At 30.4% G+C, this 14,412-nt stretch overlaps 2 protein-coding genes across 4 annotated transcripts; both read left to right on the top strand.

The window, feature by feature from the left end:
- Window positions 1-692: 692 nt before the first annotated feature.
- On the top strand, window positions 693-5,606 carry LOC114121630 (UDP-glucosyltransferase 2). The gene is made up of 5 exons (XM_027984042.2): window positions 693-848; window positions 2,718-3,579; window positions 4,250-4,469; window positions 4,569-4,788; window positions 4,853-5,606. The coding sequence occupies exons 2-5, from the start codon at window positions 2,752-2,754 to the stop codon at window positions 5,136-5,138; spliced, it is 1,554 nt and encodes a 517-aa protein (XP_027839843.2). The 5' UTR covers window positions 693-848; window positions 2,718-2,751; the 3' UTR covers window positions 5,139-5,606.
- Window positions 5,607-8,519: 2,913 nt separating this feature from the next.
- Window positions 8,520-14,338, top strand: LOC114121631 (UDP-glucosyltransferase 2-like). 3 transcript variants are annotated; one of them, XM_027984044.2, is made up of 5 exons: window positions 8,520-9,344; window positions 9,760-9,979; window positions 10,067-10,286; window positions 10,822-10,987; window positions 14,306-14,338. In XM_027984044.2, the coding sequence occupies exons 1-5, from the start codon at window positions 8,520-8,522 to the stop codon at window positions 14,321-14,323; spliced, it is 1,449 nt and encodes a 482-aa protein (XP_027839845.2). In that variant the 3' UTR covers window positions 14,324-14,338. The 3 variants fall into 3 exon arrangements, with proteins under 3 accessions (XP_027839845.2, XP_027839846.2, XP_027839844.2); XM_027984045.2 differs by lacking the exon at window positions 14,306-14,338 and adding an exon at window positions 12,152-12,184; XM_027984043.2 differs by lacking the exon at window positions 14,306-14,338 and having other exon boundaries at window positions 10,822-11,159.
- The last annotated feature ends 74 nt before the right edge of the window (window positions 14,339-14,412 follow it).

Raw genomic sequence — 14,412 nt, 5'->3', positions numbered from 1 at the left:
TATCACTGGATGTCGTACAAATTGGTGGAATACACTTGACCGCGCTAGGACTGATACCGAAGGTAAATTAGTTAATTAATTTGTAAACTGTAATTTGTATTGATATTAACCTTTTAAGGTCTGAATTTCAGGACACTGGCTCTAAACAGAGGTCAGAGAGTGGATTAAAAATAAAAAATTGAAATAATTATAAATACGTTTGATAGCGTATATTAACTATGACTCATTAGCATCATAGTTTTATCAATGATCTATAACTGATATGTTTTAAATAAAAAATTATATATCAAAGATTAAAATATGCAAAATATATTTTTCATTTGTCATTGATCATAATATAAAGTGCAAAAAAATATTAAAAAAATACTTTAATATCAAAAGCATAAGATATTTGGGAAGTCGTGATTATAAAAAAAAGTCACAATTAATCTCTTCCTCAACTTGTATAATATGTTAAAATACTAGTTATGAATAATTATGATGCTATATTATATGTAAATATTGTTGCACAGCAGTTGTTATATAATATCATATGCCATATGTAGTACTTGTATCTAGTATTTATGAGTGTAATTTTAAATAAACTATTTTTTTATCTTTTATACTGAACTAGTTATGTACTTCTGTAGGTAGATAGAGAATTAATAGTTACCAATTATAATTTTTAGACAATTAATAAACTGATAAAAACATATTGTAGATATTCTTTTTGATACAGCAATGCATTCAACGCACACCGATTTATGATATGTTATCATTTATAACATAATATGAGTGTGTATATTGGAGGGGCTTTCAACGATTTGTGATTTAGTGTTCGAGTACAGTTATTCAACGTTAGTTTTTAAGTAAGTAACTAATGTATTATATTATTATATAGCATATATTATTTATATTTTATATTATCTGTACTTGTGCACTTCGTTGCCCGTTTAAAATGCCAATTCTATTATATGGTTCAAATCACGGTTTAAGAAATAGGTACCTTAAACCGTGGTTCGAATTCTGTTTAATTTGTTATGTAACATTGGGTTGAACGGTGTTCAAAACTTGAACATTTTCATTGACCATTTTGAATCTCAAAAAACTTGTGCAAGCACCACTTTAAAATGCGAATTTTGTAAAATGCTTTCTAATTGCACACTAAATTTGTGGTACAAACGTACTGTGTAAATTGCAAGCCTCGATCTATTATTGTTCAGGCTTTACGTTAATAAGTCAGTGAATTAGTCAGCTTATCTTATAGCCATTAAGCTTGGCGTTGCTTGTAAGACTCTCTTATGATAATGTGAGCAATATATTATCAGTTTAGTTATACCAGGTTAAGTTACATCAATTTTTTTTACTACTGTGTATAAGATACAATAATGTGCTGTCTCGTGGTTTTTACATAATTGGTATAACAACCTGACTTATTTTATTTGTTTATTTTTTTAAAACTTATTTTTACCGATTTAAACTCTTTAAAATCAAAATTTTGAAAAATCTTTACTTGGCGGTTGTCTACTACATCACAAAACAAAACTAATGAAAATAATGAAAAAATAGGTAACTCCATTGCAATATTGCTAAAAAATATAATATGATAAAATAATAATATATAATAACCTACGGCCTTTTTGGCCCAACAAATAAAAATATAGTTAATTAACTTGCCGGTTTGGCGCAACCAATATAAATAATAAAAATATGGTAAAAAGTGACAAGTGCAAATATATAGGATATCACACTATAACCAAGAATATAAATAATAAATAGAATTATTGCACGATCCTTATGGTTAAACAGTATAAAATATAAATATAAAATGAAACAAATAAGTAAAGTTATGGCCCTTCTGGCTCAATAACGCAATAATAATAGTATAATAGCAGCTATTAGAGCTGCAAACTCTTGTATATAATATTAAGAAATGGTCCTTTTGGTTCAGTATAATAATTAATAACTAAAATAATAAATAGAAAAATAAATAAATAAAACTCACAGATTGTCGGAGCACTACTAGCCAGCTGCTACCTACACACTCAATAAAATCCATAAACGATAAATACAAGTACAATAAAATAAATAAATAATAAGGTGATGACAAATTGTGACACGGAATATAATATATTATCAATCAAATATGAACTTGGCGATTCACGCACACGTAAATATAAAATAGGTAGGTACTAGGTAAAACAAAAATATATGGCGATTAGCACCACGCAATGTATTATGCGAATATAAGTGATGTATAAAAAAGAGTAAAAGCGGCGATTAGCGCCAGCGAGAATCACAGTAATAATTAAAAAACATGGTTTTCTTCTTAAATAATATTATTCAGCCGTCGCGGCGGCATGAGACAACGAGATTATCTACACGTTATATAATTATAATTCTACAACCAGCTATCCTCCGTGATCGGTAATATCTATAATATTTATTGTTCTTCGGCGGTAACGAGTATCATAAATAAAATATATTACATAGGTATTTAATTTAAAAAACTGCCATATCACTCACGAATTTAGAACCTAAGAGGGTGTGCTGTAATATCACTTTCTGTCTAATAACATATAGTATACTATAAATTATAATTTTTAGTGATATTTAATGTATTATAGTAGAAACAAACAAGAAAACAACAAATAAATAGGTGAATGATAATATAATCACGTTATTGATACAGTACGTTTTGGTTATTCGAAACAATATAAGTATTATCAACATTACAGAACACAAGACTCGGTCCGGTGGATAAAGGTCACGATGACTTCACATTACGGCGTTCTTATGATCGCTTTTGGCATGTGTCTTGGAATATGTCAGGTGATTGTGTTGCCACCGGTCGGGGCTGCGAACATTTTGGCGGTTCAAACACTCGCGGCCAAGAGCCACTGGAACGTGATGCGGGCGATGCTCCGGGCGCTGACTGACCGCGGTCACACCGTAACCGTGTTTACGCCGTTTTTGGACGGCAACCGAGACGGTTATACCGAGGTGGACGTTTCTGGGGACTTGAAGGTTAGGGTCGGATTGAACGTGTCGCGTTATTTGGGTATGCAAACCGTTCCAATGTTTGTCGCTTACATGGTCAATTCGACCAGGACCAATTGCGGATCCATATTCAAAGACCGGCGAATGCGAGAAATTTTCGACAGCAAGTCACGGATATTCGACGTAGTAGTCGCCGAGGCGCTTTGGTTAGATTGCGTGTCGTACGCGGCGAACGTTCTCCAGATTCCCATCATATACGTCATTCCGTCACCGATCGTCACACATTGGGAGCGTTCGTACTTCGGACACTTCCCCAACCCCGCTGCCGTTTCCAACGTGATGTTCTGGCGTAGCGTTCCTAAAATATTCGCCGACCGCCTTGCAAATACGTTGCATACAGTTTACGGTTCGTGGTGGCTGTGGCGAGAAGGACGGCGACACCGGCAAAACAAACCGCTACCGTCCGACGCCGTTGACTTGGTCAAACCGTCGTTGACATTCTTCAATACGCACTTTATCACCGAACCTCCTAGGCCGTTGTCGCCGGACACCGTACAAATTGGCGGAATACATTTAGCTCCGCCAGAACCAATACCGAGGGTAAATTAATTAATTAATTTCCAAATTATTATTTGTACTTATTTGTAATTTGACACACGCTCTATGCAAAGAGTAGATTGAAAATTTGAAAAAAAATTTATGTCAGATTGATATAGCGTACCTACATCTTATTTTTTTCACCAAAGTTTTTTCAACGACCTATAAACAATATGTTTTAAATACGTAAATATAATGTACCAGCTATGTCTTGTTTTATATGACAGATTTAACTCTTTGAGTATTTTACTGTAATCGAATGTGTTAAATTTAAATATGAAAATTCAATAACAAATCATCAGGTCCCTATGAAAAATTATTAAAAATAGTGAAGATCAGTCACACCATGGTGATTGCAATTCTATATAAATTTATATATTATATACACACACATTGTAATTAATTATTATAATAATTTATTTTACTATTAGTAATATGGTATAATAAACTATTATAGATAGTTATATACCTATATAATACAGAACACCATAAAATCAATCTAAATGTTATAAAAATGTTATTTTGCATATAATATATAATACATTTTACTCATTAAATATAAGGGTGGATTTCAAGACCAATACTTCTACGCATCGCTGAACATACGTAACATTTGTTGAATTATTAAACATTAATTTCTATGAAATTTGTTTTTATGTTTTTATGTTAACAGGATATTTTAGAATTCATTGACGACGCTCCTCATGGTGTGATTTACTTTACACTTGGTTCGGTCGTTTTAATGTCATCGTTATCAGAAAATGTTGTGAGCGTGTTTCGTGAATGTTTCTCTCAAATTCCACAGAAGGTGTTGTGGAAATACGAAGGTGATATGAAAGACAAACCGAAGAATGTGATGACTCGGAAGTGGTTTCCACAACGCGATATACTTTGTATGTTCCGAAACATTAAAGCCATGTCATAATATATTCTATAGTTTTATACAGGATTACCTCTAATGCTATCGATTTTAATCCAAAATTATTAAATAGTGCATCCCAATATGAAGCTGTTTATCAGTCATGGAGGAATATCTGGAGTGTACGAAACTGTGGACGCAGGTGTGCCTGTTCTTGGAATTTCAATTTTTTATGACCAACCGAGAAATATCGACAATCTTGTAAACGCCGGAATGGCAATTTCTATAGACATACATTCTATAACTAAAGACAAGTTGTTAAACGCTATTTTACAAATTGTCAATGATGAAAAGTTGGTAACAATCATTATGTTTTTCTAAAACAAAAAAATAATTGCTACCTTTAAATCTCTACAGGTATCAAAAAAAAGCTAAGATTGCTTCTGAACGGTTCAAAGACCGACCAATGTCACCCGCAGATTCAGTAGTTTATTGGACTGAGTATGTTTTACGTCATAATGGTGCGCCACATTTAAAATCTCATGCCCTAAATCTGACGTGGTATCAATATTTTTTGGTTGATGTAATAATCACATTTTTATCCATTGCGTTTATCGTTTTGTTCATAATTTGTTATTTGCTAAAAATGGTTTATAAAAACTACTTGAAATATGCCCATAATGGCAAAGCAAAACGTGAATAAATAATTAAATATTATAAAAATTAATAATTTACTTAAACTAATAGATAACAATTTTATAATACCTTTATCTGATTTATCATATAAATCTTACTAAATAATTATTTTATTGATTATGTTATACACTAATATGAATATATGATTTGGTATTATTTCTTCTTATATTATCAATAAGTAATTAAAAATACCACGAATATTCTACATAGTTTTGTCGTCTAAGTATTATATTTACATTATATTAAAGACTCGTATAAAAAATGACTAATTTCATATGTATACTGAATTATAATAATGAGAATAACAATGGTCATGTATATAATATTAAAACAATTGACAAATATTAAATTACCATGCAAAACTAAAAAATGTATAGCTATGTTTTAGAAAATGAGTAGGCTTGTTTTTTTTTAAAAATTTTTTGTATGTATTGTAATCGGTTCATTATTAAAATATAAAACATATACATTCATATTTTGTTCTAAACGTTTTTTTGTATATACTAAATATAAATGATTAGAAAATAGCTCTAGTTAAAAATAAAACGAATATAAACTTAAATAATGGACCCCACTAAAAATAAAGATTATAGTATACTATGAAGTTTATACAGGACCATAAATGGAGGTAACAAAAGAGTCGTCTACAATTATTTGTTTTTGTTTCTGACCCAAATGCATTCAGCCAAGTTAAAATTTTAGTGTTGGAAATAATAGTAGAGTGAATTTATCTGTTATAAATATTATTGTCCAAATTAATTATGTCTATAAATTGGATTTTCATGATATTTATATATTTTTTTTTTGAAAAAACGATTATCCTTAAATTGTTATATCTAAAATAATTATAAAATGTATAACGGTAACGATCGTAATTAGGTATCGAGTGAACTTCGGCATTGAGTAGGGCACTATAATTGATGTGATAAATTTAAATGCAATGATAAGTTTCATTGTACACGAAAAGCGATTCTGAACAGAGATGATATATCAGCCTAGGATATATTTTTTACTGAGTGGTAAAAAAGGTGGTTTATGTTTTTATAAATTGTATGCCCCAACATTAAATTATGTATAGAAAATGCCAATTTAAACAACTGCAGGTGTATGTTTCAAGTTTATACGACTAGTAATTTTTAAATATGATAAATATCTAAAATTATTTGACAGTAAATCGTTATTTTACATGTGAAATTTTGATTTCATAAACATTTAATTTTAAGATAAAACTGTTTAATTGGCCAACGCTCAACTTTTTTTTATAACTATTGTAAGCTTAAATTATAGAAAATCCTGTATTAAATTTACATTTTAGCTACATATAATTTATTTTTATATACATTTTTAACTACAAAATAATTTGCAAATATTCATGATTTTGACGAATTTTTGTTTGTAAGACTAACTCATGAGAAACTTAGTATTACATTTTTGATGTAATTTTATGACCATACTTTTATAAGAATAATGTTGCTCAAACCTGAAACCATCGCACGCACGTCGAAACTAAACTAAAACGATAATTTTTCGTAAAGAACATAGTAAGTACGATAAAGAATAATAAAAATAAACGAAATATTTATTGGACAAGTGAAATTCAGTACCGACACGTAACTATAATAAAGATAGTAGTACCATACAATATAGTAGTGTGGTATACCCGTATTGCAGTGATACGCGGTAAACTTACTACCCCTTACCCTCGTACTCTCTAGTTAATGACACTTTAAAATTAATTAAAATGGCACTGTTAACTCGTGAGATACGATGGTATGCGCTTGTCGATTCTACATTCGTTCCTATCTAGTTGAAATGACTTTAAGATTACATATGACTTGACACTATTCAGTTTAATAAGACTTCATTGACACATAGGATAGGTTAGTATATCCTGTACATATATATTGTTTGCGTGCTGCTGGCTCTTTCGATTAGTGATTTCGAGTCCACATCCGGTTTCGTCATGTTGGACATGTCCACCTCTGTGTAACCGTCCCGGTCACCGTCCACGAACGGCGTGAAGACGGTCACCGTGTGGCCGCTGTCCGTCAGAGCACGTAGCACTGATCGCATCACGTTCCAGTGACTTTTTCCCGGGACGGTTTCCACCGCCAATATGTTAGCTGCACTGGTTCGCATCTACTGCACCTATGCGATGCGCGTGTAAAACGTAATCAACAGCAAAGTGAATTTGACATGTTGGTTTTCCTGTTACGGTTTTCTGCGATACAAAATACAAGTACGAATTTAAAAAGATAATTTTTCTGTGAGGATCTGATAATGAGTATATGGTATAAAATTTTAGTTTTTAATCTTTCACAATAGGTAAAATAATAATTAGTTTAAAAGTACATACTACACTTGTCATTTACTATACAATATATTTATATTTCTCAATTGATGAGTTTAGAATTTTAGATAATAATACGTATGATCATTGACTATAAATAGATTATTTATAATAAAGGTATAATCAGATAATCTACGGCCTAGATGATAAGGTTTGACATCTAAAACTTATCAGTTATTGTACCAATTTTAGTTAAATTGTTACTCACAAGTGCTGCGGGTTTATGCAATAACTCTTTTCCTATTCAACATTTTTAAGCATTTTATTTTTATAATGTTTTCTAGTGCTCCACGTTATATATTATAGGTATATGTTAAACTTTAATTATTTTTTTTTTTATAATCGAAGAATAGTAAATTTAATAAATAAGTTTTTAAAAACAATTTAGAGTTAAAAACATTGAATTAAGTTACGTCATACATTTTTTTTTTATATAATATATATTTTTATTATAAGTGTAGTGTTTACTTTAAAATCGATTGTAGTTTTATCTATTCTGAAAGATTAAAAACCACAGTTGTCTTTTCATAAGTGGTCCAAGATTTGTTATTGGTAAATTAAAGCACTACGTTTTGTGTCTATCATATAATATTTCTATGAGATTCTTATAAAATCGGCAACATTATGTTAGTTTAATGTCTGCAGCGATGCCAACAATTTATATCTACTTTAATGGCTCAAGTAAATCTCCAACACAACGACTTTCATAGGTGAGTACCTAGAGAAATATATTAAGTAGAAAATGTATGATATATATATATATATATTATTGTGTCAATGTAGTGTAACAAAAATACAATTTAGTCAATTGTGTTTAAGTTAGGTTGGGTTAAAAAAAACATTATGATCGTTGTGACTTTGTGAAAATGATTAAAAACTGAGTGTTTATAATTATATGATAATATGATGTTTTAGAAAATTACAATTCGATTTTCTGGTCTACCACACACTCATTATTTTAGATTAACACAGAAACATTATTATTTTAAATACGTACTTGTATATTGTATCGCAGAAAACAGTAACAGGAAAACCATCATGTCGAAATTCGCTGTGCTGTTGATTACGTTTTGTACGTCCATCACATCGTTGCATTGGATGTCAACCTGCAGTGCCGCTAACATATTGGCGGTGGAAACCGTCCCGGGAAAAAGTCACTGGAACGTGATGCGATCGGTGCTACGTGCTCTGACGGACAGCGGCCACACGGTGACCGTCTTCACGCCGTTCGTGGACGGTGACCGGGACGGTTACTCCGAGGTGGACGTATCAAACCTGACGAAACCCATCGTCGAAGTGGACTCGACATCACTGATCGAAATGACCAGCAGCAAGCGACATATGTTGGGGATCATGTCGAACGCGACTCGGGCGGATTGTGACACGATTTACGAACATCCGCAGATGACGGCTATCCTGGACGGGACGGTTACGAGCCGAATCGACTTGGTAGTGACTGAACCGTGTATGTCCGAGTGTGTGGCATATGTGGCCACCATGCTACGCGTGCCAATGGTTTATGTGGTTCCGGCACCGATCGCCACGTTCTTGGAACGTCTGATGACTGGACACGTCCCTAACCCCGCTGTTACGGGGCACGTGATGTCTGATCGAGTGGTTCCCAAAACGTTTGCAGAGCGATGGGCTAACATTGTGCTGACCGTCTACTGTTCGACGGTGACGTGGTACAACGAGCTTCGGCTACAGTGGACTGCCCCACGACTGTACGACGCCGTAGAACTGGCAAAACCATCGGTTATTTTCACTAACACGCATTTCATCACCGAACCAGCTCGTCCTCTGACTCCAGATGTCGTCCAAATCGGTGGCATACATCTGACCCCTCCCAAACCAATACCGAAGGTAATTACGTCGACGCCACCATATTGTAGGTATGTGTAGTAAAAACTTTTTGCAGTCGTATTAATTAGATTAGGAAATAAAGCAGTCACTGAAGTTTAAAAATAAACATTATTCATATTTAAATTAGTTGAGTGATAAAGTACTTTTTTATAATATGAAAATGCTCGTATACCAACGTATTCTCACAGATATAGTGTTATTATTTTAAAAATGTAAATTTGTTATTATTGATTTACTCTTATACTAAAGCTCATAACAACACGGTATTGCAGGTTCTGCATTTGCAACATTTTAATAATGTTTACGATTAAATGATGATGGATAAATATGAAAAAAATTTTTATGTATGTTGTTACACTCGTACAAAGTGATTTGTTAAGCATGTTCACATAATTTATTGATTCACTTTTCATAGGACATTTTAGAATTCATCGAAGACGCACCTCATGGAGTGATTTACTTCACGTTCGGTTCGGTGGTTTCAATGTCAACGTTACCAGAAAACGTTCAAAGCGCATTCCGAGAGGCTCTTGCTCAGGTTCCACAAAAAGTGTTATGGAAATATGAAGGCGATATGAAAGACAAACCGAAAAATGTGATGACAAGGAAATGGTTTCCGCAACGTGACATTCTTTGTACGTTCGTATTCATGATATAACTTTTAAATTGAACAATTATAATATTAATTTTAAAAATGTATGTTATCTGACCGTATTGTTTAGCACATCCCAATGTGAAACTGTTTATTAGTCATGGAGGCATATCTGGAGTCTACGAAGCCGTGGACGCAGGTGTTCCTGTACTTGGATTTCCTGTTTTTTACGATCAACCAAGAAATATTGACAGTTTGGTCAATGCCGGTATGGCGATCTGTATGGACTTGTTATCTGTTACCAAAGAGAAATTTTTAAACGCCGTATTAGAGATAATCAAAAACGATAGGTGAATAGTTTTAGATCATTGATTAACAAAAAAATATCCATATTATACATTAATAATGTATTTTCGACCAATTATGTTTATAACTTAGTCATATAGTCATGTATATTAGTCAATATAACTTAGTCATATATAAATAATTAGTTGCGAAATCTTTTTTTAATTATTTTCTATTTGAAATCAGAAACGGGCATCTCGTGTTAATGGTTAGTAAGAAGGTATGACAATTATAGAGTATAATCAGTAGATACAGAATACACATGTTGTTGTTACATTACTATCGTTAGACTAATAGTTGTATTTACAGTTAAGATAGTAGGTATGCCAATTAACTACCGAAAATGAAATATATTTATATTATTGATATTTTAAAATCTGATATTTAATGTCGCTAAATTATAAAATTTTCAGAATTACTACTTACATTTACGAATAATTTGAATGAGAAAATTTATTTTATATATTAGTTTTAAATTATAGAGAACGCATTTGAGTGGTTTTACTAAGAATGAAAATACTTACCTCTGAATTTTTACAGGTATCAGAAAAATGCTAAAAGCGTTTCCGAACGGTTCAAAGATCGACCCATGTCACCAGCAGAATCAGTAGTTTATTGGACAGAGTACGTTTTACGTCATAATGGTGCTCCACATTTAAAATCTCAAGCTTTAAATCTTACGTGGTATCAATATTATTTAGTTGATGTAATTATCACATTTTTGTTCCTTATTTTTGTTGTTTTGTTCATAACTTATTATTGCTTAAAAATTATTTATAAATATATTTTTAATTATTTTCAAATTGTGAAAGCAAAACGTGAATAAAACAAAATTATGTATGAACATAATTAATAAACATTGTACTTATGATGAATAATGTTGAGAGTATGGCCAAAAAGATTCAAAATCAAATTTAATAATAATTTACTTTTATAGCCGATTGTATTAAACAATTTTTATTTAATAGGTAATGTAAATATTAAAAACCCATCCGGTCTATGCACAGGAAATATTCTTCTTTATAAAATATAATATATACTATGTGTCTTTGCCTTACTCAGCCAGAGAGTCGTATTCGTGGAAGTACTGACTATCTTTGTTCCTACATTAGTTGGGAGATAGACAGAGAAAACAAAATATGTTGGTGTGGCGGCTCCTTAATAGTCAAATATAAAAACTATATTAATATATCTACACTACATGCAGATGCATCGGTATATATATGTATCTTGTTTCTACTGAATACAGTTGACGTAAGAATGTCGATGTCGATTAGATATTAGATGCCAGGAGAAGAAGATTAAATTGTAAATATAATTTATTTTTTTTTTGTTATAATATTTTTTGTTTATTTTTTTTTAAAATTCTTACATAACACACGGTTGCTATAAACATTCACCGTCTCGACTGGTAACATTCTCGGTGTCGCACAAATTAATAGAATAACCCCCAGCTATAAGACATATACTTTGTAAAAGCATATATTTTTTTCATCCTCCACACAAATGGCTTAAAATTAATTTTAGTTTATGTGGCACTATCTATTAACGAAATTATATACTTCATCAATTCCGTATTATACAATGTCATTAAAATATTATATACCATTGTATATTATAAATGTGATAAGCACGGATTTATATACTTCAAATAGACATTAAAATATCACGCCTTAAATTAATCTGATAAACACAAAAGTATTATGATATGTATTTGTAAAACACATTCATTTGTAAGTATAAGACATTAAAAACAATGTTGTAATGATACCTTTTAATACAAATACATACTGCATAGAATTGTTTAATCATGCAGAAAATATACATATTATAAAAAAGTTTAAAATAATTAGATATGTTTAATTTTTAGGTTTTAACAGCCATATAAAAATTATGAAAGTGTCATCAACAGACAACCACATGAACATGGTATCCATGATTAAAGATTAATTATAGATATCTTTAATCGTGGTTATAACTGAATAACGAGTACGTTTTACGTTATAATGGTGCACCACATTTAGAATCTCAAGCTCTAAATCTCACGTGGTATCACTATTTTTTAGTTGATGTTATTAGCACTTTTTTGTTCATTATTTTTTTCGTTTTGTTCATAATTTATTATTGCTTAAAAACTATTTATAAATATTATTCCTATATTGTGAAAGAAAAAAGTGAGTAAAATAAAATAATTTACCAACATAAATAATAAATACTGTACTTGTGATGAATTATGTTGAGATTAAAAACATTAATATCATACTTAGTTATAGTTATGGTACAACAATATGATACATTCATACATGTTGGTGTTTCGGCTATCGAGTGCTCCGTGAAAATACATAGATAATATATTATTATAATGCGCATTTGATAAATATATTTGAATATTTCTGTATAAAACATATTTATAATATTGCTTGTCATAACATTATTTAATACGGAAGTGATGGTATACAATGTTTTGTAAATAGATTGTGCCACTTAAATTAAAATCAATTTAAAATCATTCGTATGGGGGAAGAAAAAATACATTATTTTATATTTGATCATTTACAATATAACTCAGCGGTTCCCAACCTGAGAGTAGTACGGTTCACCCTAGAATAAAAAAAAAATTATTTTCGATTATTTTCGGACCCCCAGGAGACCGCGGACCACGGGTTAAGAACTGCTGTGCTAAATAATAACAAAAATCCCTAATCGAGTATTATTAATAGTAATTTTTTATGTTGACGGAAAATTATTAATTGAGAGTAATTCTCATTTCAGGTGAAAATTTCACGTAAAACTGTAAAAGACTTACAATTGTGCAATATTATACAATAATTTATATACATATTTTTAAAATTAAAATACAACTATTTTTAAGTTTAATTTGTTTAATTTAAAAAAAAATGAAAATATATAGCTGGATGTTATAGATATGGTGTGGCATTGTAACGTTTTCTTAAATGAAATTTGCCTGTAACATATTTTAATATTTATTCGATAACTATATTTTTGCATTTAACCTATCCATGGTATTAAAGTTATTTTTCTGTATTAATACTGAATTGATGTCGGTAGTATATAATTTTGCTAATAAGTCATGTTACATAATCGCATATGTAATAATATATAGTACATACGTCAAACCATATTTGATAAATGATAATATCTTTATTCTTATTGGAGTGACGACTGATAATTTATGATGGTGAGGGGTACTATATTAAATAAACAATAAACGATAAAATGAGACTGATAATAACTATAATTGTCATTTAACAATAACCAGGCTTATTCGCTTAGATAGACGATTATTTACATTTATAAGACCTTTCAACACCACGCGTATTAAAACATATACATAAAAAATACACTACGTACTCTACGTTTGGTAATAAGCATAATAAAGTACCTACATGTAATGGAAAAAATATAAACAATGTGTCATCGCCATCATATGGGTCAATAAAGTATCCAAGATTATTCTTTTGTCGAACAACACTCATTAATCATTATTTTAAAATCTTTAAACATTTTTGAAAATATTATTTTTAGTTAGTTTATATTCTAAATAAAGTAACATATTTTTTTAAAGTTTATCAATTTTTTGAATGAAAAAATAAATTTTTAATTTCATATTCTAAAGCAGTATTTTTTTTTTGGAGTATTTTCGATACACATAATAATTGAAATTCCGACAAGTAGCTTATGAATGATTAGTATTTAGAGCAAAGTGGTTTAGTTATTTAGATACTTAAACCAAAATGTTTTTAAATCAATATTCTTTGTTACAAAATAATATGTTAGCCGTTACAATCCCATGTACAAATATCGAGAAAGTAAATTATATATACACACGTATAATTCCTCTGAACTATAAAATTAAATTTGCGATGTTACGTACCGAATTAAAAAGCAGAAATAACAAAATAATATGTCTAATTAGAGACTATACCTACCTAGAAATGTGTATGTGTTCTTTAACTGTCATTTTCTTTGAAGTATCAGATTACTCAGTAACATTATTTTTCAGCTATCAGAAAAATGCTAAAATCGCTTCCGAACGGTTCAAAAATCAATCCAAGTCGCCAGCAGAATCATTTTTTTAAAGGTTTATTGGACAAAATACGTTTTACGTCA

Source organism: Aphis gossypii, chromosome 1 (genome assembly GCF_020184175.1).
Source record: "Aphis gossypii isolate Hap1 chromosome 1, ASM2018417v2, whole genome shotgun sequence".
In the NCBI taxonomy this organism is placed as follows: Eukaryota; Metazoa; Arthropoda; class Insecta; order Hemiptera; family Aphididae; genus Aphis; species Aphis gossypii.
This window is presented reverse-complemented; position numbering and strand designations above follow the sequence as displayed.